At 35.9% G+C, this 23700-nt stretch overlaps 2 protein-coding genes across 4 annotated transcripts in view; one reads left to right on the forward strand and one right to left on the reverse strand.

Moving 5' to 3' along the window:
• The first annotated feature begins 2222 nt into the window (after positions 1-2222).
• On the forward strand, positions 2223-14164 carry ZNF518A (zinc finger protein 518A). The gene has a single exon (XM_031956170.1). It carries the CDS (start codon positions 7274-7276, stop codon positions 11807-11809), a length of 4536 nt encoding a protein of 1511 aa, XP_031812030.1. The 5' UTR covers positions 2223-7273; the 3' UTR covers positions 11810-14164.
• A 1110-nt stretch (positions 14165-15274) lies between these two features.
• The window catches only part of BLNK (B cell linker), a 129824-nt gene continuing 121398 nt past the window's right edge, over positions 15275-23700 (reverse strand). For all 3 annotated transcript variants that reach the window (XM_031956172.1, XM_031956171.1, XM_012540518.3), the window contains exon 19: positions 15275-21135. In XM_031956172.1, the coding sequence (XP_031812032.1) occupies positions 21016-21135 (120 nt within the window). In that variant the 3' untranslated portion in view covers positions 15275-21015. The remainder of the gene's footprint in view (positions 21136-23700) is intronic.

Below are 23700 nucleotides of genomic sequence, written 5' to 3' on the forward strand. Positions count from 1 at the left end.
GATAAAGGCCTCATTTCTAAAATATAGAGAATTGACTCGTTTATATGGAAACAAACTATTCTCTAATTGATAAATAGTAAAAGGATATGAACAATTTTCAGACAAAGTCACGTGAAAAAGTGCTCTAAATCACTATTAGAGAAATATAAATTAAGACAACCACTTCACACTTCTCAGATTGCCTAAATAGCAAGAAAAGATAATGACAAATGTTGGAGGGAATGTGGAAAATATGGGACACTAATGCATTGTTGGTGGAATTGTGAACTGATCTAACCATTCTGGTGAGCAATATGGAACTAACTATACATACCCTTTGATCTAGCAGTATTTCTATTGGGCCTGTATCCCAAAGAGATCCTAAAAAAGGGAAAAGAACTCGCATGTGCAAAAATGTTTGTGGCAGCCCTTTTTATATTGGCAAGAGACTGGACCAAATCAATTGGAGAATGGCTGAATAAGTAATGGTATTTGAATGTTATGGAATACTATTGTTCTGTAAGAAATGACCAACAGGGTGAATATAGAGAGGCTTGGAGAAACTTACATGACCTGATGCTAAGTGAAATGAGCAGAACCAGGAGATCATTGTACATGGCAACAACAAGATTATATGATGATCAATTCTGATGGACATGACGCTCTTCAAAAATGAGATGATTGAGGCCAGTTCCAATGATCTTGTGATGAAGAGAGTCATTTTCACCCAGAGAGAGAGCTGTAGGAACTGAGTGTAGATCACAGTATAGTATTCTCTTTTTTGTTGTTGTTTACTTGCTTTTTTTTTCTTTCTAATTTCTTTTTCCTCCTTTTTGATCTGATTTTTCTTGTGCAACAAGATAAATGTTTAGAAGAATTGTACATGTTAATCTATATTGGATTCCTTTCTGTCTAGGGTTTAGGGGAAGGGGAAAGGAAGGGAAAAAATCTTGGAACACAAGGTTTTGCAAGGGTGAATGATGAAAACCAACTTTGCATGTATTTTGTAAAATAAAAAACTATTATAAAATAATTCAGGTATTCTGTTGACACAGCCTTTCTCTGTCATAAATCTATGCCAGCTGACTGATAGTAGCAGATCATACCCACATTGAGTTTTGACATGTGCTAACTTAAATTTGACCTCTTCTACCTATACATTATTTACTAATTGTGCCTTATTCAGGGTCGGTCAATTTTCTATCTTGCTTTTGTTGACTTAGATTTAAATATTGTTTTCATTGAAAAAATTGCTATATTTATGCAGAAATTACATTAAAATTTGTCAAAAAATTTTGACCATTCTGTCTCACATTCTTACCCTTCCCCACTTTTTGTGCCATTTGGGAAACTTGTTTTACTGAAGCTTGCGAACAGAAGGCTCAGAGATCAAATGCTTAAAACCTTTTGGTTACTGAAGATAAACTACTATACTAATTTAGGTGAACTTATGTTTCATTCACATTGCTTTCTAGTCTTCTTACTATTCTTATCGAAAAGAAAGTCTTTTTGACAGTAGTTCTTAAATTTTTGGAAACTAGAATTACTGTGTTTGCTTATGAGTCTTGCATATCTAACCTAATTGTACCTTATTTCCTCTCTCTTTTTCTTTTTTTTAAATAACTTTTTATTTTTATCTGCATTCCACACTTTTCTCCCTTCCTTCTCTCCACCTTCTCCCCAGAGAAGGTACTCTATACATATTTTCACCTTTGTCATGCTGTACAAGAAAAATCAGATCAAAAAGGGGGAAAAAAATCTTTCTATTTTTCAAAGGATCCTCTGTTGGGGCCCAAACTTCAATATTAATGAAGGGGAGATGCTGGGATGCTTTGGGGGGAGAGAGTCATTATCTAGCATGAATGGATCTCATTCCTATTTGTCTTGCTCTTTCCCCTACCTTTATCTCTAGAAGTCAGATAAGCTTGCCTTCATTTTTTATTGATTGTTTTTCTGGAGGTTCTTGAAATTGGGAGTATTGAAAAATTTATTAGAAAACTTTCTTCTTTTTGAAGGTTTTCAACTCATTGTCTTTGAATTACTTATTCAGTTTCTGGACTTCTTTTGTAGATTGTTGATTCATTTTTTTTTTCTTTTTCTTATTTTTTTTTTTTTGGTGTTGAGGCACTTGGGGTTAAGTGACTTGCCCAGCGTCACACAGCTAGGAAGTGTTAAGTGTCTTAGGTCACATTTGAATTCAGATCCTCCTGACTTCAGGGCTGGTGCTTTATCAAACACTGCACCACCTAGCTGCCCCAGTTGATTCATTTTTCATGAACCTCTTTTGATCCAGCTATTCCTCATGCAGTTAGATGAATCTTTAAAAGTAAGATTCCTATTTAGAAAAAGATTTTCTTCAGATATCTCTAGTTCTCTATTAGGGAAGTTATTGCAGTATTCCTAATTGTTACCCCCATCCCTTCTTTCCCCCCTCCCCCAAGAATATGCGTTAGTGCCCCAGAATATGCTTTCTCCAAGGAAGGATCTTACTCTAGTTCCCCCTCTTTAACTGAGATCTTACTTCCCCCTATTCTCCGAACTACTCAGTAATCTTCAGTGGTTCCCTATTACATTTAATACCTCATTTGTATTATGATGAAATTGCAACAAGCCTCATATTTCTGAACTTCTCCCTGTTCTGTAGTCTTCCATTTCTGGAACTTGTGAAGTTCCTAGGCTTCCAGTCACTAAGGAATGCATATAGTGAGGTTAGAGGAGAGTCCAGGGTCCATTAAGAACACAATTAGTAGAGATTGATATCTCACGGTACAGGACAGCACAACGAGAGTGTCTTTGAAAGGGAAATGTTGATGTTTTAGTGTTGTTTATTCCCTATAAATTAGTGGATTACCTTATGGCAACTTGCTTTTCTTCCTTTTTACTCCAGTTGTTTTTTATAACATCATTTCATGCCATTCTTGTTTAGCGGAAGTGAAGGAGAAACACTAGGGTCATTCCACCATTTTTTTTCTTTTCTTTCAAATTCATTAATAAAGATCATGTGAGTCAGAGTTGTTTCGACTTCCCTCAAAAAGTCCTGTCTTTCTCCGTGAATAATTCTACTTTACAGTTTTTATTTGTTATTGTTATTACATATTATTCATAGTAGTAGTACATAGTTTACCAAATGTTAAGTTACCATGAAATCTACCATTTTCTTAGTGTTTCCTAGTATTTTTCAGATAAGCTAAATTCAGAAAAAGATTTTTTCCCCTGCTCATGTACATTTGTGTTCTGCTTAAATTATTTTAGTGGACCCAAGATTTCATCAATATGATACTTTTCAGTGGTGTTGATTCACATCTGTACCTTCTCATCATGTGTGACATTGTGTTCTTCTGTAGGAATTTGTAAATTGTAGCCATTTTCTACATATCGCAACTTTATGTCAAGGCAGATGAAGTCAAGAAGCATTTATTAAACATCTTACTCCATGTCAGGATCTGTGCTAAGAGATAGAGGTCCAAAGAACAAAACTGTTCTTCCTCTCAAGTTGCTTACAGTCTTTAATAGGGAAGATAACATGTAAACGTTAGGTACAAACAGGACACAGATGGAATGATCAAGAGTTTTCCTAAATAGAAGGCCGTAGCATTAAGAAAGATTGGGGCTGTTACCTGAAGGAGGCCAGCAAGTCAGGAGATAGACCCTGAGACAGAGGGAATGCTAGCCTGACGGGGACTGTCCGTGAAAGTGACAAGTCAGAGATAGGGCATCATATGGGAAGAAGAGTGTCTGGGTACGGAGATCATTAATAGAGAAAGGGGTCATGTCACAAAGGGGTTGATCCTGGATGAAATAGGAGACCCTGGAGCTTATTGAATTGGGGGGAAAGGGCGATCAGTTAGATTTGTGCTTTAGGAAGATTACTTTGAGATGAATGGAAAGAGGATTGGAATGGGGAGAACAAGAGAGACCAATGAGCAGAGTATTGTAGTGGTCTGGGCCCTGGGTTCATGGCAAAGTCAGATGAGAGAAGGGGTAAATAATGGAAATCAGCAGGACTTGGCAATTGATTGGATATGGGGTAGAGGGACAGGGAGAGTAAGGAGTTGAAGATAGTGCCTGGAAGAATGGTAGGACTCTCAGTAGCAATGGGAAAGTTAGAAAGAAGGGAAGACTTTGGTGGGGAAGGGAGGAAATAAATTTAAGATTTTTGTAAGACATACAGTGAGAGATATCTGATAGGTATTTGGAGTAGAGAGAATGGGAAAAAGGTTAAGATTGAATTAATAGATCTGAGACATAAATAGATAACTGAATACATGGGAGCCTATGAAATTACCAAACAAATTAACATTGAGGGAGAAAGGGTCCTAGGACAGATCCTTGTGGGACTCCCTCCCCCCTCCCTCTCCCTCCCTCCCACTATTAGCAGGTGCTGCCTGGATGAAGAACCAGCAAAAGGACTGAAAAGGAGCAATCAGATCATTCAAAAAGAAACTTAGAAAAAGGTAGTACAATCTAGATAATATTAACTTATAATTTCCTAGAACAGTACATAGCTGCAAGGATCTATTTTTATTTGTTTGATTCTACTGATCTACAGTGCCAGAAACTAGATTGGTCAGTAAGGATAAAGTTTGGGAATTTGGTAATGAAGAGATCTCAGGTAACTTTGGAGGGAGCTATTTAAGTTGAATAATGACAACAGAAGCCAGATTGCAGAGTTAGAGGAGGAGAGGAAAGGAAATAAAAGCTCTACTTATAGGTCTCCTCAAAAAATTTCAGACAGTAGTGAAAATGGGTGGATCAAATGAGAGTTTTTGAGGGAAGGATAACATGTTTGAAGACAGTAGGGAAACAAATGAACAGAGAGATTAAAGATTAGTGAGAGAGGGGTTATAAAGTGACAAATCTATTGGTGAAAGATGGGATGAAATAGAATCTCTTATGTAGGTGGAGCACATCCAGCGCTTAGCAAGGAAAAAAGCCACTGTGTGTGAAACGCTTAGAGGAGGAGAGACAGAAGGCATCTGAGAATATGAAATGAGAAACAAAGAAGAAGGTGCTTTTTGCTCTTCATGGCCTTCCCTTAGTTTCTATAGTGAAACATGAGGCAATATTCTCAGTTGAGAAGGTGAGGAGAAGAAGAATTGGAGGTTTAGGAAGTCATAAAAAGGTTGGAAAGGCTACTGCAATGAATGGGAAAGAATCAGAAAGTGTGAAAGGATTGTCTTGCCAAGTTAGGACCCAGTTGAAATTATTTAACATAAATCTGGAGGGAGGACCCAGTCGTCATTATGTAATTTTTTTTTTCCTAGCTTCATTCAGCAGTATATGAGTTAGGAGTGAAGATAGTGGATGGTGGAAGTAAGTAACACATGGTTAGGACTTGATAAGATCAGACCAACAATAGGATAAAGGGTTAGGGGACTCAAAAGCACAATATAGAGTTAAACTGGTTTAACCAAAGGATTAAGATGGGGAAGGAAAGAAAGTAACTAGTGCAGGAATAATGTCTTGTTATGGAATTTAAGGGGTGGAAAAAGTGGAGCTTGCAGCAAAGATGAAGAAACAGGATCAGGGGATGCAAGGCAGAGGGAGAGATAGTATGACAACAGATAATGATCGTTATCATAATTAATATTTTCCCTCTTGCTTTGTTTTAGATCATTAGACAAATAAATCAAGCCTCGGTTTACTGACTTCTGAGATATGAATGCTTATAATGAAAATTTAGCTTTTGTGTCTCATGAGCTGATATATAGCTGGCTCCAGTGCATTCTGATATTATCCATCTTTGAGTTAATTGAGGGTGGAGTGATGGAATAGATCATGGAAAATAAATTGAGGAATTGGGAGTTTTGGGCAATTGAGGGAGTATTAGTATTTTGTCTGTTGAAGTCTGGTAGGGTGAGGGCAAGAGTTTGGGAGGAGAGAAGAGACTTTGAGCCAGGTACAGAACCCATTGAGGAAGGAAGGAGTTTGGTACTAAAGTTTTATTTGAGTGATAAATATATAGTGAATGAATGAATGAACCTCAGATGAGGAGAGTCTAGAAGTGGCAGTTGAGAGCAAGAAGTATTCCATCCCTCTGCCAGGATCAGTAATTGATGTGAGGTATGAGGGGATAAGGGTATGAGAGAAAGCACATTCACCGGTAGAAGAGAATGAGAAGCTTTCTCATTGGGAGGAAGTTAGGTCTCAATATGGAAATTGGTAGAAAGGGAAATGTTTAAGGTGAAGGCAAGTTTGTTACTTAAGAAATAGACATGGCAACTTTAGAGTGGGACTTTGGAGGAATGAGGGTCTATATTGAATAAGAATAGTCAGTGGGAGTTTGAATAATGACAGCTGTTCAGATTCACTGGCATGGGGAGGGTATGTTGGAATGGGAACATTTTAATCATTAAAGAAATTCAGGTGGTTTTTCATTTTCCCAAGGGGTTTGATTTGGCTTTCTACTACACTCTCCCCCAATCTTTTTCCCTTGTAACACTCCTCTCCATCCTATTCCACCTAAACACATTCTCTTTAACAGTGGGCCCTGGGTTCTGCTTGGTTTTTAGAAGTGGATGTTGTGGATAATTTATGTGTGAGAGAGATGGTGTAGTGGATAGAGGGGATGGCTTTGAAATTAAGGAAAACTACATATACTAGCTGTGTGACTATGGATAAAATAAATTATTCTTTCAGTGACCTAGATAAATTCAGTGTAAGCACTGTAAGTTATTGATGAGTTTCAGCTTTCTGCTAGTGGTGGAGGGATTTATTGTGAGTTCCTTGAACTGATGAAATCATAGATCTAGACCATCATCCACAAAAAAGAACATCTTGGTTTGAATTCCTTTGTTTCCTATTTGAAAACAGATAATTCATAAGTTGAATGGATAACCCACATTTCCATGATTAAGACTTAACATTGTTGCTATGGATATTTTTCTGGATTTTAAAAAGTTTTTAAAAAAAATTTTGAAGTAACAATTTAACAAATCATAAGATCTTTAGAATATAAAGTAGTCTTAGAGGTCAGAGTAATTAATGGCAGATTAGTGAGAATTAGAAACTTATTTACTTGGCCATAGTTTCTTTAGTTTTAAAATGAAGTTGGACCCAATAATTTCTAAGATTTTGTTAAAATGTGTCTACTTTGTAATGTTTTAAAATACAAAGTTCACATATGTTTAGTGATGAGATTTTTCAATTCTTTCTTTAATTTTAGGTAAGCTAAAGTGAGGAAAATTCTGGAGTCTTGAAGATGCCTTGCCACAATATCCTAGTTTTCTGTATAAATTATAAATAACTTCAAGAATTGACTGAAGAGAGGACACAAGTATCAGTTTTTCAAATCATGCCATCTGAACAGAAGCATTTTTTTTGTGATGGAAAACCAACTGCTTTAGAAAAGGATTATGATGTGAAAGATATAATAGTTATTGATTCTGTAGAATCAGAAGAACCAAGAATTTTAGAAGATAATTTTGAACTGAAAAATGTGAAAGTTGATTTGCCCAAGATAAGTGTTCCAAATGAAGCTCTGTTGACCCATGAGGTTAACATATATAGACAATTATTTGAAAATAAACCACAAACTGCCAGAAAATCTGTGAGCAAAGAGAAAGTAGATGAAACTCCTTTAAATGATTTAGAAGAGTGTAATTTGTGGCATAGACCCAATGTAGGATTTGAAGAAGAAGGAATGAAAATGTCTGCAAAAATACTTAATTTCAGTTGTACAAAATGTAGAGACAATATTCGCTATAGCCCGAATGATTTGCAGAAACATTTTCAACTTTTGCACTGTGGAGAGTTACCTTTATATCCTTGTGAGATGTGCAGTTTTTCTGCAAATGACTTTCAGTCATTTAAACAGCACAGACTTATCCACCGAAGCACTTTAGTAAAATGTGACATTTGTAATGATGAGACTGTGTATACTTTATTAGATTTAACAAAACATTTTACAGTTAACCATTGTGTTAATGGTAATTTTCAATGTGAAAAATGCAAGTTCTCTACCAAGGATGTTGGCACATTTGTTCAGCATATTCATAGACATAATGATATTCACTATAAATGTAGTAAATGTCATCATATCAGTTTCACCAAAGGAGAATTTCAGCAGCATCTCTTTGTTCATTCCACTACTTTTCCCTTCGGTTGTCAATATTGTAAGTATAGTGCTGCCGGGAAGGACCAACTTGTAAAACATGTGTTAGCTTTGCACAAAGATCAATTATATGCAAAAGATAAACTGGAAAAGGAAAAATGTGAAAAAAGGATAGTTAAGACTACATCTGGACTTAAGCTTATATTAAGACGATACAAAATAGGAACATCAAGAAAGACGCTTTGGAGACAAAAGAAGGAAAGCAATGGAAATGACAGCTATGTAGAAAAAAACACAGAGGTGCTTAAAAATGCTAATAAAATTCAGATTAAATCTGAAGAACAGAGTAATGTAGGGGAGCATTTGAATGAAGAAAAGGATGAAACCATGTATATTGAAAAGCGGAGTCAGAAGCAAGATGCACCAGAATCAGAAACAAGAAATCTCTTACCTACCAGTCAGTGTAGTAAACCTGAAGAAGGATCAAGTTCTGGTTTTGGATATTTGAAGAATGTTATACATGGACCCACGGTGCTGATGATGAAAAATAATAAAATAACAGTTCCTGCCAACTATAGTGCTAAATTTATGGGGTTCAAGATGGTAGATGGAAAACAACACATAGTCATAAAAATATTGCCTACCAATAAATCGAATTCATGTTCTCTGGGTCTTCAGCCTGAAATAACAAAGGACAACACTACTGATTTGCAGCATCAGACAGCTAAAACCACTGGATTATCTTCAGGTGCTACACTGCACACATCTGATTTAAATAACACAATTTGCACTAGTACATCTAATCCATTGTCATTTTCTACTCCTCTGTTTTCAGGGAATACAACATCGGAAAAAGAAAAAGCTGTCATGGCTCAAGCTAGGGGTAAATCTCAGATAGTAGGTGCTGAGAAAAGTACACCTCATTTGTCAACAAATTCAGAACTGACTGCAGCTCCTTTGAATTTGACCACTAAACTTAGAATAAGTAATAATGTGGGAGCATGGGGAAGTTATGTTACTAAAAATCATCCTCAGGTATTGTGTGCCACAGGTAAGAACCCAGTTAACTTGGAATCTATTGAAATAAAATCTGTTGAACCAAAAGCACAGCATAGTCGGATGTTGAATAACTCCAGTATTAATGATCTCAACTATATGCCATCCTCTAATCAAGGATCATTACCTTTTCACAATTACTCAAAAATGGACATTTTGGATAACTCATGCAGTATTTCAGTGACAGCACATGAAAACTCTGAAGAATCTTCAGCAAGTAAAACAGCTATACACCAGTATAGTTTAAGAAGTGAATCAGTCTCATCAGTGGGGAGGAACACAAATCCAGACCTCCATCAACCATTTCCATCGAAGATTTGTCAAACTTACTGCCCTTCAAACACTAAAGATATTTTTGAACCTTTAAAAAACCACTGTGAACTTGGTGCAGAAATTTTAGAAACAGTACAAAATATTAACATACAGAATCCTGATGCTAATACAAATCAAAACTTAGAGAATGTTGCCGAGAAATCAGATTGGAAGGATGACACTTACGCTGATTCATTCACAATGCCTAAAATCACATCTGTTTTCTCACTACAAAGTAAGCAGGCCTCTGATTTTTTGTCACCTGAAGAAAACCAGTTGTTACAAGATGTATTGAAGGAAAACTCAAATGTGGGAAAAGACTCTGATACAAAACCAAATAAAGTAATACAACTTTATGATGAGCCACTTTTGAGAAATGAGGGAAATATTAACATAAGTGAATATTTTAAAGATTCAGAAACCCCATGCACTTTACCCATTTCTTTAAGTAATGTGTGTACTGGTGTACATAAAGAATATCTCAGTGCCAGCAACTGTACAACAAATAAAGAAATAGGTGGGGGGAAAGAAAAACAAGTACTATCAGTACCAAATGATTTGGGAGACTTTGAGAAAATACCCAAAACTGCTGGTTTTGACACATTAGTTAAAACCCGTTCTGATACTCAGCAGCTTATAAAAAGCAAAGTACAAGCTACTTCAGAAAATTCTAATGGCCTGGGTTCTTTTCATGTTGTCAGCCCACCAATAAATTCTGAACCCCCCAAGACAATTTTAGTTCAGTCATCTTCTAAAGGATTTATTTTACCTTTGCATCTTGCTAGCAAATCTGGATTACAGCTTGTTTCAGGAAGAAGTCTTTCTTCAACTAATCCATCAGGTATTTATATGTCTCAAGGTGTGCCATCATCTCTCCTTTTAAACAAGAAACCTGGAGTGGTTCTAAGGTTAAGTAATGGAGTGCTTGGAAGTGTAGCCAACATCACAGGTGAGAGTTCTCAAGTATTTGGTGGAGCTGCTGCTAAGGAGCAAGACAAAATACCTTCTGTAAGGGCAGAATTGAAAAAGGATAGTTCAGCAAATATAATTCACTCCTCTACATTTGATAGTAGACCTGATATGACCATTAATTCAGAAAATAGTATGTCATTTAAAGCATCATATCTTATTAGAAACTCAGCAGAACCTTCAGGGAATAGAATTTCTTCTCAAAATACACTGCCTGGATATCAAGGTACTAAGTTACATACTATGGATTCAGTGAAACAGCCAAATGAAGCTCAGCAGAAACAATCTCTTTATGCTCTGTTGCCCGATGGTCGGCAGGCAGTTCTCTTAAGATGTGTTACTCCCAATAAGTCGCAAATAGGGCCATCTGATTTATTACAGAATAGCACTTATGAGCATCAAAATCATCAACCAAAGAAAACTGGAGCAACACAGCAAAAAATACTGCTGAAAATAATTAAGAACCCTGCTTTTCATAACGGTCCACCAGGAAAGAGTCCTAAGTCTTCATTACAGTTAGATATCATTCGATCTCATCAAACTTCCACAGCAAAGGAGAAACAACCCACTTCTTCCAGTGATGCCTTACTCTTAAAAAATAGATTGACGCCAGCAGTCTCTACAGCAATATGCCCCATACCTCCTCAAGGGACAGTGGGTACCACCAGCCCCCCAGAGACGGAGCTGTTGAAGTGTCAGACCGAGGGTTCATTTGGGAGTGATTTCAGTAACAGAAAGTCTACCAGGAGAAAGATTTCAAAAACAAAAACTCATGTAAGACATAAATCTTCTGAATCTATGATCACATATAAAAACAGGAACTTTGGACCAAAATGGAGAGGAAATTTCCAGGAATGGCCTAGAAAAAAAGTAATGTTGCATAGGAAGAGTAAAAGAAAAACTAAACCTGAAGATTTTCATGATGTGTTAGACCTTTACAGACCAAGGTTTCCTAAGGACACAGTTAGGACTTTGCGACTTTTTCCTTTCAGTTCTACACAACTGGTAAAATGCCCCAGAAGAAATCAGCCGGTTGTGGTTTTAAACCATCCTGATGCAGATGCTCCAGAAGTGGTAAACGTAATGAAAAGTATTGCTAAGTTTAAAGGACATGTACTCAAGGTTTCATTGTCAAAAAGAACAATTCAGGCACTTTTGGAACCAGCATGTTGTAACTTTTCTAAAGCAATTAGTGATGACTTTTCTGCCAAAAGGCATAAAGTACTTAAACCTGTGAAAGAAAGATTTGTGTTAAAATTAACACTTAAGAAAACAAGCAAAAATAATTATCAGATTGTGAAAACTACCTCTGATAATACTTTGAAGGCAAAGTTTAACTGCTGGTATTGTGGTAGAGTATTTGACAATCAGGATGCTTGGGTGGGACATGGACAGCGACATTTAATGGAAGCTACTCGGGATTGGGATATGTTAGAATAATTTACCTTGATTATTTAAAAAAATTACTTTAAAAGAATCAAATTATGATTTGCAGATGTTTTCTATTTCAGCATAATACCAGAAGTTAAGCTTTTAAATATTAATTGTTTTTGGAGCTGGTTATATTTTAATGGGAAAGCAGAATTGCAGCATTTTGAAAAAGCAAACAACATGCATGCGTTTTGAATTTATAGCACAGATGTACTTTTTTTGGGTTTGTTTTTTGTTTTTGTTTTGCTTTTGCAAGAATATGTTCAAGAAGTTAGGTTAAAAGGAAAAATTTTGAAAAGTAAATCTTTTTTCCCCTTTAAGTTATATTAAATTTATTTGGGAATGTATATTACAGTGGAGGTTGGCTCAATACTGCTTTAGCTATTATCAGTCCTATAAAATCTGCTAAGTATTTCCTCTGTGGGTCTAGCCTCCCACCAAGAAGCTAACATTTTTCTTCTTAGTTTCCTTTCCAGGCTGCTATTCTCAGTCTAGATTACTCAGAGACTTCTGGCACATAGAAGAGTATAATCTTTTAGGCAGTATAGTCCAATGGAAAGAGTCCTGGATTTGGAGCCAGAGATCCTCTTCTCCACTATTAACTCTGCTGCATTTATTGTTTGTGTGACTTTGGGTAAGTCATTCTGTACTTCTGTACGAGGAGGGTAGAACTGATTTTGACCCTTGAGGTTCTTTTCAGCTCTAATCTATGATTCTCTCTGAAGGAAATAGATTGATTGGATAGTGTATTTGACTTACAGTTAATTCATCACAACTAGGATACCAGTGGATACCTCACTTTTGTACAAGAGATGTCTCCGAATAGATAGGTAAAGCAAATCAGTAAATACTTTGCCTGTTAAGGTTTACCTTTCCAAAATAATATCCTGTGATGAGTGAAGGTTGACACTTTAGAGGGGCTACCCAGAGATGATTTAAAGGCTAGTATTGGATTGCATAATAACAAGGAAATGTCTTTTTCGGTTCAAAATTAAAGAACTTTGTTGCAGAGATAGTGGCAGATTTCTTTAGATAATTGAATTTTCCAGAGTTTCCAGGGAACTCTTGTTCTTAGTGGATTCTAATTGTTTTTCTTCTGGATGTAAAATCTACAAGTAGGCACTTCTCAGGGAAAAAATGTTTTTCTAGATTTTTAAAAAAAAATTTATACAATAGCAATCTGGTAATCTCGAAGCTCTGGAAGAAAAAAAACCCCAGTCCCATTTCCATGACTTACAAAACATCATTCTCATATCTTTCACACATACCTCCAGTGAAGTGGCTTTATTAATATTTAGAGGACTGGAAATCCAAAGCAAAACAGCCAATTGGTATCAGAGAAATAAAGGGAGATAGCAGTTGTATACAGTGGCAAAACTCAGGACCACTTTCTAGTGGATGCCTGGATAAGAACATACTTAAAATGAAGTTGCTGCACCGAATAATTAAAGATATAAAATTTCTGCTTTATAAATGTGGTTTAACTTTTATTAGGTCTTTGTATAACAAAACTCATCTGTATTATAAAATTACATGATCTAAGATTTTTTTTGTTACATGGTTACTATAAGTGTTATATATTTTTATTATTGATTGGAATAAATCTTCAGGGCTTTTCTTCTGTACATAACTAAGATTTTAGATGTGTACATATTTTTGTATATGGCTTATTTGCTATAAATCCTGCACATAAGTTTTTTGGCCTAAAAAGTTTGTTTATTTTAGTTCTGGGCATGCACTAATAAAACTGGTTGAAAACTTTAAAAATATATACACAGAGCTTTTACCAGCATTATTTTCTTGGTTTTAATTTTAGTTTTATTAAATTTTTTTTGTAAATTTGTTTTTCAGGGATATGAACACTATTGTTAGTAAGTGCCTAAAAGATGTGAAACAGTTTACATATATCAACTGTAACAAAAGGTCCAAAATGGGCCATTTCCCCAAGAGATTTATTTTAAAAAAGCCATATGTAGATGCTTTAAGCTATCTTGCTATGCACATGACACTTGTACTATTTCTGTGCAGTTTGTCTACTTTCTTAGTGAAGTATTTTTCATATAAATAAAACCTGTTACAATTGTGTTTATTAAATTGAGCCTAAGAATGGAATCAGTTGGAAACATACAGTATATATTCATAATGCATAATGGTGTTAATTCAAGAATGGTAAGCATTGCTAATTTCTGTAATAACTTTCTCTTTAATATTAAATTTATCTTAAATTGTGTTTACACAACAATTTTAGTCTACTGTATTAATATCTAATGGCAACTTAATGTTGTGCATTTTGAAAGACTTAGTTTTTTTTTCAATCTTTTATGCCAGTACCCTATAAATAATAAAGGATGATTTAATTCTAAAGATTAGAAATTTATTTCAGAGTGGTATGTGACTTTAACCTCCCCTTCCCTCCCTCACCCCCCATTTGCAAGGATTATTTTGCTGGGACAAACTTGGTAAAAGTTCCTCTTTTCTTAATAGGCCAGTCAATGGGCTTACCATTCTAATAATAGCCACTGAAGCGATCATCAGTCTTAGGGTTATTCTTGTAATAGATAATTGAGAGGTAAAAGAGAGCAGTCTAGTTGATATTCTTTTTCTTCAGTGGGTCGCTGTTAAAATAACAGTATAAATTTCTTAAATTAATAGAGTGCTAATACATACAAAAAGTTGTGAGATTTAAGAAATCTGTCACTTTGGTGCTCTTCAGATCTATATTCTTTCCCTGATCTCAGTTGGAAGCCACTGTGATTCCTTCCAATGTCAGAAACCTCTTTGCTCAGGCAAGTGTAGGTTTTTGGGCTACAGAGTAGCTGTATTGGGAAGATTTATCCTTCAGGTGGAAAACACTTTAGCCTAATTGGGCCAATTGTGGTTAGGAGCTCAACTACTTCTGTGTCCTAACTTCCTCTCACTAGCAAATCTTGTGGTAAAAGCAGAAATATCCCTTTTGTCCTTTCTGTTATGTCCTTTCCTTATGACTTAAACTGAAGCAAGTACAATCAAATATTTCCAGGACAATCTTCCAATTAAGAATTTTTATTTTTGCCCACACATACTTAAGTATTAAGTTCTTTTTTACATAGCTGTTGATGTTCAGTGAATGAGCCTCAGCTATATTTTTTGGCTTTCTACCCCCATTTTTTTTTTTTTTTAAGAATCTTCTCTCTTTTGTAATAATTTGAACATAAAACAAAACAAAAAAGCATGATAGTTTTGCCATAACAGCCAAAATGTGTTTTATTGATTCTCAAACTACCAAAACATTTTTAAGACCCAAATTATATGTAGTGTTATGATATACTAAGATTCAAAGTAAAACTGATATGTATCAACAGGTACAAGAAAGAACAAAATAAGTGAATGGAGAGTATATTCCATTCATACCAGAGCGGGAAGGAATTTTTCCATTTGGAGTACAATTAGACTGAACTGAGTCTTGGGATCAGCAGTCATAGAATATTGTCATAACTGCCGCTAGCTGTGTGACATTGTTCATTGTCTTTAGGTTTCAGTTTTATGTAAAAGGAAGGGATTGGAGTTAATTGTCTTTAAATGCCTTCTGACTCTTAAAAATTATATAATTTTCCAGTGAATGTATCTCTGTTTTTAGTTCCACTAAAATGTAGTTAAGGAAGAGAGTCGGATCGGAAGAGATGGAGATCGACTGGAATTTGCAGACTATGTTAGACTAGAACTAAGGAAAATAAAGAACTATAATTTGACGAGACTATTTATGTGAGCTGGGATTCTTGGGGATTTTGAAATGAAAAGGAAAAAGTTGAAATAAAGGGGGAGATAAACTTTTTTAGGTACAAATAGAAATTTGTAAATTCTGCAAAACACCTTTTTTGCATGTAGATTATTTTAATTGAGAACTCACTTGCAAGAAATATTCCTTTTTAGACTTGATTTACCTTACTGGAATAATGATCCTCTTCTCTGTACTCCTAAAGAATTTGCTCCTCTTTAACAGAAGCCCTTGGCATCCACTCGGGCTTATGGTGCTTTAGACATACCTGCATTAAAACCTCTTCACAGCTAGGTAGGTGATGAGGTTTCTGGAAGATACTGAAATGGTCTTACTCCAATTCAACAAATATGTGCTCATTATGTCAAGGTACTAAACACTGGAGATATGAAAATGAAACAGTTCTTGCCCTGAAAGAGCTTATATTCTACTTATTTTTTCACATTGGAGAATAGAACTACAGGCCTAAGGCAGCTAAGTAGATTGTTTTTGTTTTTTAATTATTGATGTCAATGTTTCCTTGCACTAGAACTGGTATTTAAGAACTGATGAATCACTCCAGTAAAACTGTTCGTGAAATGGATTTTTCTTATCTGTCTATTTATTAAATACCCTGAATTTCAGAACATACTATTTTCTTCCAAAAATAAATAAATAAATAAAATTAATTGTTTTTGCAATTTCGTTTGTCATGTTTTTTAATTAAGAAATTGGGCAATATGACTGATTTTCCTGTAACACACCCTCTCTTTTAATTTTAAAGTTCTGCAACTCTAACAGCATCATATAAAAATAGGTAATTTTATTCTAGGCTATCAAAGAAAGTGGTGCATTAAAGAATCTTAGTGAATTAAAATAGCATTCCACAAATATATTGGTGGGGGGTGTCAAGGAGAATACCCTTTAAAAATCTATTTTATTTCTAAAACATCTGTTTACCTCAAGAATTTGGTCACAAACTTTTATAAATTTGAGTTTTTAATTTTATGAAACTCTTGAAAACCTGAGAGTCTTTAAATAATAGTAATCTGTATTGACTGAAGCAAACATCCTTAGAAATACAGACTAGCCATAGTTTTGGAAGTAACTAAAGTTACAATTTTGAAAAGAGAAAAGAGTAATAGAAGGGGAAAAAAGTGAAGAGCAGAAACAAGGCTGAAGCATTAAATGAGATCATTTGACCTATAATAAATTTAGTAAGCATCTTTTGTGTACAATGAATGTACTTTGATCCTGAGGAACAATGCTAGGAGAGTTTTTGCCTTGTTGACCTTTATTTTCCCTAATACTCCAGATCATGAATTCTTAGCCCTTTAATTATGTGTCATATACTTTAAAAGTATCTATTGTATACATTTACAATTGAAGGACATGATTTGTCAATTAAATGACTGAAAATAGATGTTTCCTTTTCCCAATCAGATTCATGGATCTTGGAGGACCCCTAGATTAAGAATGACTAGAATCTTTATTAAGCATCTTTAATTACGCCAGTGAATTCCTTATGTAGATATGCCATTTATTGATGCAAATCAGCAGTGTCTTCAATGTGGAGTCTCAGAGTTGTGGGACTCTGAGGGATGATGCTGAGAGTAAACCGTAGTTGCATGAGTAGCATGGATCAGAGATGTAAAAATGTGAATCTTATCTACTTACACTAGTAGAATCAAACTCAAAGAAACAGGTCTCTGTGGCTGCATAGTGACTTGGAAAAACTACTAATTAACATGGTGTATTTGTGTCCAACTTGTCCCAGTTACATTGTAAACTGGTTTGGGCAGTGTTTGAAACTTGCACTGCTTGATGCTGCTTCACAGTAATGACAGGAATAAGACAAGTAATTATAAAGTAAATTTGAGTATTGTAGATGTAAATAAGGCATAATATGCAGTGAACATAAATATGTGCACAAGTATTTTTGGCTGGAAGGTGGAAATCAAGGGAAACCATGGAGCAACAGATATTTGAACTGGACCTCAAAAGGTATTATTTCAACAGGAGAGATATACATATATTGTGAAAATCATGAGTTTATTTCCCCTTTCATTGCCTCCTTTATGTTCCCCAGGATATAGTGCCATTTTGTTATTGCAGATAGTTAGGAAGTGTCTTGGTGCACTGCCATAGCACAACAGAAGCCAAGATGATGGCAGGGAACCATATCCTCTATGCAGTCAGGTAAAGGCAACAAAGCAAAGGCAGTATTATTTGGCTTTGCCTAGATCTTTCCTGAGATGTCTGAGTATCTGAGAGAGTTTGCTAAGGAGAGTTTCATAGCAGAATTCAAATGTTGAGAAATTATATTAAAGAAAAAATGACAAGTTCTTACAGAAAAATTTATTCGGAAGTGCATACTAAATATTGTTCAACACTAGCAAAATACCGTGGGAAAATTTGTTTTCCTGTTTATGTTTCCTGTAATTTTAAAAAGGGGAGATATAATTTCTCTAGCAAGTGTTAGAGTTTTCCTAATTGGCTTCATGAGACCCTTGATATTCTCATTCATCCTCTCTTTATCTCTCCACACACAGCATTAACCCCTTGATTCTGGGCCCTATCGCCTCTCAGACTACTATAGTAGTCTGGTACTCATTGGTCTCATGTCTTTCCTTTCCAATCATTCCATACTACTGTCAAGGATTTTTCTAAAGCAGAGTTCTAATTTGACACTCTACCCAAAGTCATGTTTTTACAACCTGGCTCCAGCTTACCTTTCCAAGTGCATTTATACCTTTTTTCATTTATTCTAAAACTTAAACTGGCCTTAGTATTCCTGCCATCTTCAAGCCTGGAATATAATCCTCCCTCTTGCCTTCCCAGACTTATGGAGTCTCCCTCTCTACAAGTGACTATATATATATATATATATATATATATATATATATATATATAGGACTATAGGATTGTGATTTAGAGGGGGAAGGAGCCTCGGAAGCTACTTATCCCATCTAATCCAAACCCTTCATTTTACAGATAAGGAAATCAAAACCAAATAGACTAGTGATTACCCAAGGGTAGATAATTACTTGGTTGGGATTTGCACCCTGGTTCTCTGACTTCAGGGCCAGTTACACCAAAGCTTCCTCCACTTTGTCCATCTAGCTCTAAGGTGAGGGCAGTGGCTATTTTTTTTAATCACTTAAAATTTGTTTGATGTCTCTGTTGAAAACAGAAATAACATTCCAGAGGAATTTAATTTATTTCACACTACATCATATCCATTTAATTCTTTTCCCTCCCTATTCCAACATATTTCTTTCAATTGGAACAACAATTGGAACATCAATTGGAACATGCAAACCATAGGTAACAATTTTTTTTTTTTTTAAGATAACCTCTTGCCTTTCTGTAGTGTAAGGAATCTTCAAACTTAAGTAAATCTCAGAAACCTTTATATTAATTTTCAGAACCAGGGGCTAAACACTACTCTCCCATTTACTATCAGGTTCTCCCTCTGCTACCCCCCTCCCCAACTTCTAAAGTTAGAAACAAAGTTCATTGCAACTAATTGAAGTTAAAACTAAAGGTCTTTGCATTTTGCCTGTGAGATGTCATGCAGTACTTAAAAGTAGAAAAGCAGGAATGAGAAATAGAAGTCTGTGCCTCTAATCTTCTCATCTTTGTTGAAACCAGTTTGGCTCCTGTTTCCCTGCCCGTCTGAGCAGCCCAGCAAGATCCCAGACCCCAACTTGCACAATTGTGTTTGACCCAGGAAGACTGGAATGTCTCAGGCTCCCACCTGCTTCTCTTGTGGGGCCTATACTCTAGGACAGAAGTGTCAAATATGAGAGCCTATGAATGCCTTAGAACCAGATTAAAATATAATTGGAGATATTTAACTAAGTAAAACTATGATACAACAAATATTACATTAAAAAGTTATGTCAATATGCAGTCCATAGGGATCCTTATGTACAAATTGCCCACCCCTCTTTCTACTTGAGTTTGACACCACTACTTTAGGACATCTGAGCTATAGAGGGAAGGGGAAGGAGGTACTTTCAAATGAGAAGATCTGTTTTTAATCTCTGGAGAACCAGATTTTTCATTAGGTTGAAGGTTCATCTCCTAGGAGTTAGACTTTAAAAGAACCTTAAAAGTGATCACATCCAAGCTTATTTTACAGATGAAGAAAATGAAGTCCAAAGAGGTTGTGTAATTTGCCTAGAGTCATACAGTTAATGATTAAGGCAGAATTTGAATCTAGGTCTTTGACTCCAAGTCTAGCAGTTAGAAATCAATGGCCAATCACTTTTGCTGCCATTGTTAATCTTTATTAGACTTTATTAGATTTCAGTGTTCCAGAGCAGCTCTCACAGATTTGGAATTAATGAGATTATACTGTATAGGAACAACAGTATTTAGAAAACTGAAATGACTTAAAGTGTGATAGGCTGATTGAGATGGAGAGGTTTCATGATCCACATTAAAAAGGGATTTTTCTTTAAAAGCTTTAAGCCAAGCATTTCTTTACATGGGCAGCTTCCCTGCTGTATTACAATAAGGATGCTCAGAAATTCATAAATGTGTTAATAATATTCAGAGCAAGGTCAACTGACATTAATGTATAAATATTAACCATCTTATTAAAAGATACAATTCTCTTTAGTAGTGAGTTGTCAGCTTTGAAGCAATCGCATTTCTGTCCAATTTTGACTGACACAAGTTTTCCTTGTCTCCCTTTTTGGGAATTAATCACATTTCTGGGAGGAGGTTTGCTGTGAACTCAGTGTTTTGTTCATTTTACTTCTGGGTCAACTAATAGACATACTCATGAAGAAGAATGACCATCTCTGTAAGGAGCAGAACAACCCAAACGAATCCTGAAGTGAGCAATGATTTCTAGAAAGTTGTCCCCATGATTCAGGGTACTGCCATACTATGGTCCTGAATACTCTGTGAGAGGGACTGACTGCTGACAAGTCTTAGCAGTCGCTTGGTAACAAGTGCCTGCTGCCCCATACAGTCCAGAATGCATCATCTTATAACATTTTGATTTTTTTTTACATTAAATATTTAACCAAGATGTGATTATCAAGGTTTAAGAAAAGATACCATGACATCTCAGCTATGTGACTTTAGTGCTCTTTTTTTGCAGCCTCATTTTCTTAGCAACCTTGTTTGCTAGCTGGCTGTTATCTTCTGCTGAAAATTGATCAATAGAAGAGAATTTCTAATTGAATGATTGAAAATTCTCATTCTCTTAACTGCTTCTTGCAGTCCAGTTTGGAATCTATTATAGCAACAGTGAATAATATCGCTAACTCGTTGTGTACTAACAGCATAATCTTCAGAAATAAGACAACATCTTCTCCAAGATGTTCTCCTGAAGGAATGGTGTCTTCTGTGCCAGTTGCCTCAGTCCATGATGCATGAGCCACAATGTTTCTGATATCACTAAAAAGTGGGAAATTGAGGATATCAGAGGCAACTATGCTAATCTTGTTTCTCTTCTTGCTTCCTATGAAATTTTAACAGCATATTTCAGTCTAGTGGAATCTTTGGTGTTGTTCTGACTGTCGATGAGAACCAGAGGTGTATGTTGGTGATTTTTTATTATATCAGCCACGCTGTTAAAGTGCTGGATGAAAAAAACAGACATATTAAAGTTGACTCTAGACTTTAATTCCTTATAATAACCCAGTCCAAGCCCTTTCCCTTCTCCAGCAACTTCTACAAGCAAGTGAATTTTTGTTTCAACACAAGTACCATCTTTATGAATTTCTTCCAAAAAGATCACTTGCCCAGGAACTGGGAGACTTGGATTTTAATCTCAACTCTTCCACTATCTTATTGTATGACTTTTGAGAATTCACTCTACCTCTCTAGATCTTGGCTTCCTCACCTGTGAAATGAGGTGGTTGGATTGGGGACTATTACGGTCTTTCCCATAGTTTTAACTTTCTTTGCTTCTATTCTCAATATTTCATTAAATTAGATCACAAAGTGTCTGAGTCTCATGACCGCTCTTCAAAGTCAAACTGGAGGGAGATGTCTCCCAGAAATGTTTACAGCTGACTGAGGTACATAACCTTTGGTTAGTTAGCTTGGAATTAGTTAAAAAGGAAAGCAGTAAACCTATTTTACCCTTTGATATTTATTCAGTTTGGAGCTGAAACTATTAATAGAAACTTCTGTCTTCTCAAAAGAAGATGGCCAATGCTTATAGCTAGTATGAAAAAAAAATCAGTAAGAAGCAACTTCCAGACACACACACATACACACAATGAGACAGAGAGACAGATGGACAGACACAGACAGACGAGAGACTGACAGACACACAGATGAGAGAGAGGAGACAGACAGACAGATGAGAGAGAGACAGAGAGAGAGAATGAGCAAGCATCCTGTCTAGAACAAAACTGGGAGAAACAGATACACAAAGGAACATGGTACACATGGATCCTCTTAAAGCTGAGACATTCAGAAACTGAGTTAATAAACTGTGATCTTCCTGGAGATCGTGGGCTTAAGAAATTGGATTTTTTTAAAACCTTGCTTTGATTTGTTATGTTATATAAGTATTTCCTTCCCAGGGGTTATGAAGTTAATTGATTTACTAGAAATGTTTTTTTTTGAGTTTTCTTATAGACCTATCAAGAATTGCAGAAGTTTCAAGCTGCTTTTTGTTTAGAATGCTACTAGATTAAATAAATGAGGGCCTGAAGAATGAGTCAGATCTAGCGGTCTGAGAACTCAAAACTTTTAAGATCATGAACAATTGAATGTGGATATTTAGAGTGGAGAAGGAAAGACTTAGGGAAAACCTAACAGTCAAGTTGCTTTCAAGTCTATCATGTGGAAAAGTTGCTGGACTTAATTCTGCTTATATCCAGATGACAGAACTAGGAATAAGGGGCAGAATTTGCAATGAGGCAGATATACAAACCCTTTAAGTAAAGCTTCCTAATGATGAGTGCTATATCAAATTGGAACCAACGGATTGCCCCTCAGGAGGAGGTTGGATGACCATTTGTTGGGGATATTGTAGAAGGGCTTTTGTCCTGTCATGAGATAGGCTAGATGGCCTCTCAGGATCATGTCCACTCTGAGATTCTGTGATTCATTTCCTTCGGCCTCTTTTAAGTGAAGTGGACAATGTAGACTAGTCAATGGTCAGTGAGCTCTTTCTAGAGTACTTATGCCATCTAGCGATCAAGCTAAGTAATTGCTCTCGAAGTAGGGATGAGCTCAGCAGGCCATCTCATGGTCAAACTAGGAATGCCCTTAGAATGAACTGAGATAATCACCCTCTAGGTGAAAGTCTGATGAATTGCAAAATTACTTCTATAATGTCTATGATAAAATTTTGAAGTCATTAATTACAATATATCACATGGAGACATACTAGCTGCCTTCATTTGTTTGAAGGGTGGTGAAGGCGTGGTTATTGGGAGTGTTGCTCCAGAAGGCAAAACTGAAAACCAGTAGATAGAAGTTATTTGATGGAGGCTTTCAGCTTAATCTGAGGAAAAACATTCATTTAATTAGAGCTGCCTAATAAGAAATGGGCTGCTTTGAAAAGTAGTGAACCCGCAGCAGGGTGTCTCTGCAGGAAGAACAAATGATCTCAACTTTATTCCTTCCTTCAGATCAACTTCTGGCTCCTTCATGAGCTTTTTTCTTACTGTTTTAATGCAGCAGTCACCTTTTAGTAAGAGCTGGACAAATAGGAATGAAGCTTTAACACCTGCCCAGACTGAGAAGAAGGTAAGACAGGTTTGACCCTGTGTTTAGTGCTCCCAGTTGTTCCTTGCATTTCCATTCCTAAATCCAGCCTGGTACACTGACCTTCTGCATAGGCTTTGAAAAGTTAGAGTCGGTCTGGATAATCCAGTCTCTAGTCTTGCTTTGCTAACAATTTTTGGAATGTGGATCTTGAATTCTATGTTTCTGATCCAGGATTTTAACTCTGACTTGGATGAACTCTATCATTGCCCTTGTCCCAACCTTGGCTTTTATGTCTCGTTCCTGACTGCCCACAGAATCCATAGCACAAAAATATCATCCTGTATGTTCTGTAATTACGTTGTATGTAAGTTATCTCCAGACCAAGATTGTAACTCTCCTGAGGTCTGGACAGGACTGAGCAGTGCTTATGCTTGATACTTCTTTTATATACCCAAGGGCACCTTATACAAGGGCT

The sequence above is a fragment of the Sarcophilus harrisii genome, chromosome 2, assembly GCF_902635505.1.
Source record: "Sarcophilus harrisii chromosome 2, mSarHar1.11, whole genome shotgun sequence".
In the NCBI taxonomy this organism is placed as follows: Eukaryota; Metazoa; Chordata; class Mammalia; order Dasyuromorphia; family Dasyuridae; genus Sarcophilus; species Sarcophilus harrisii.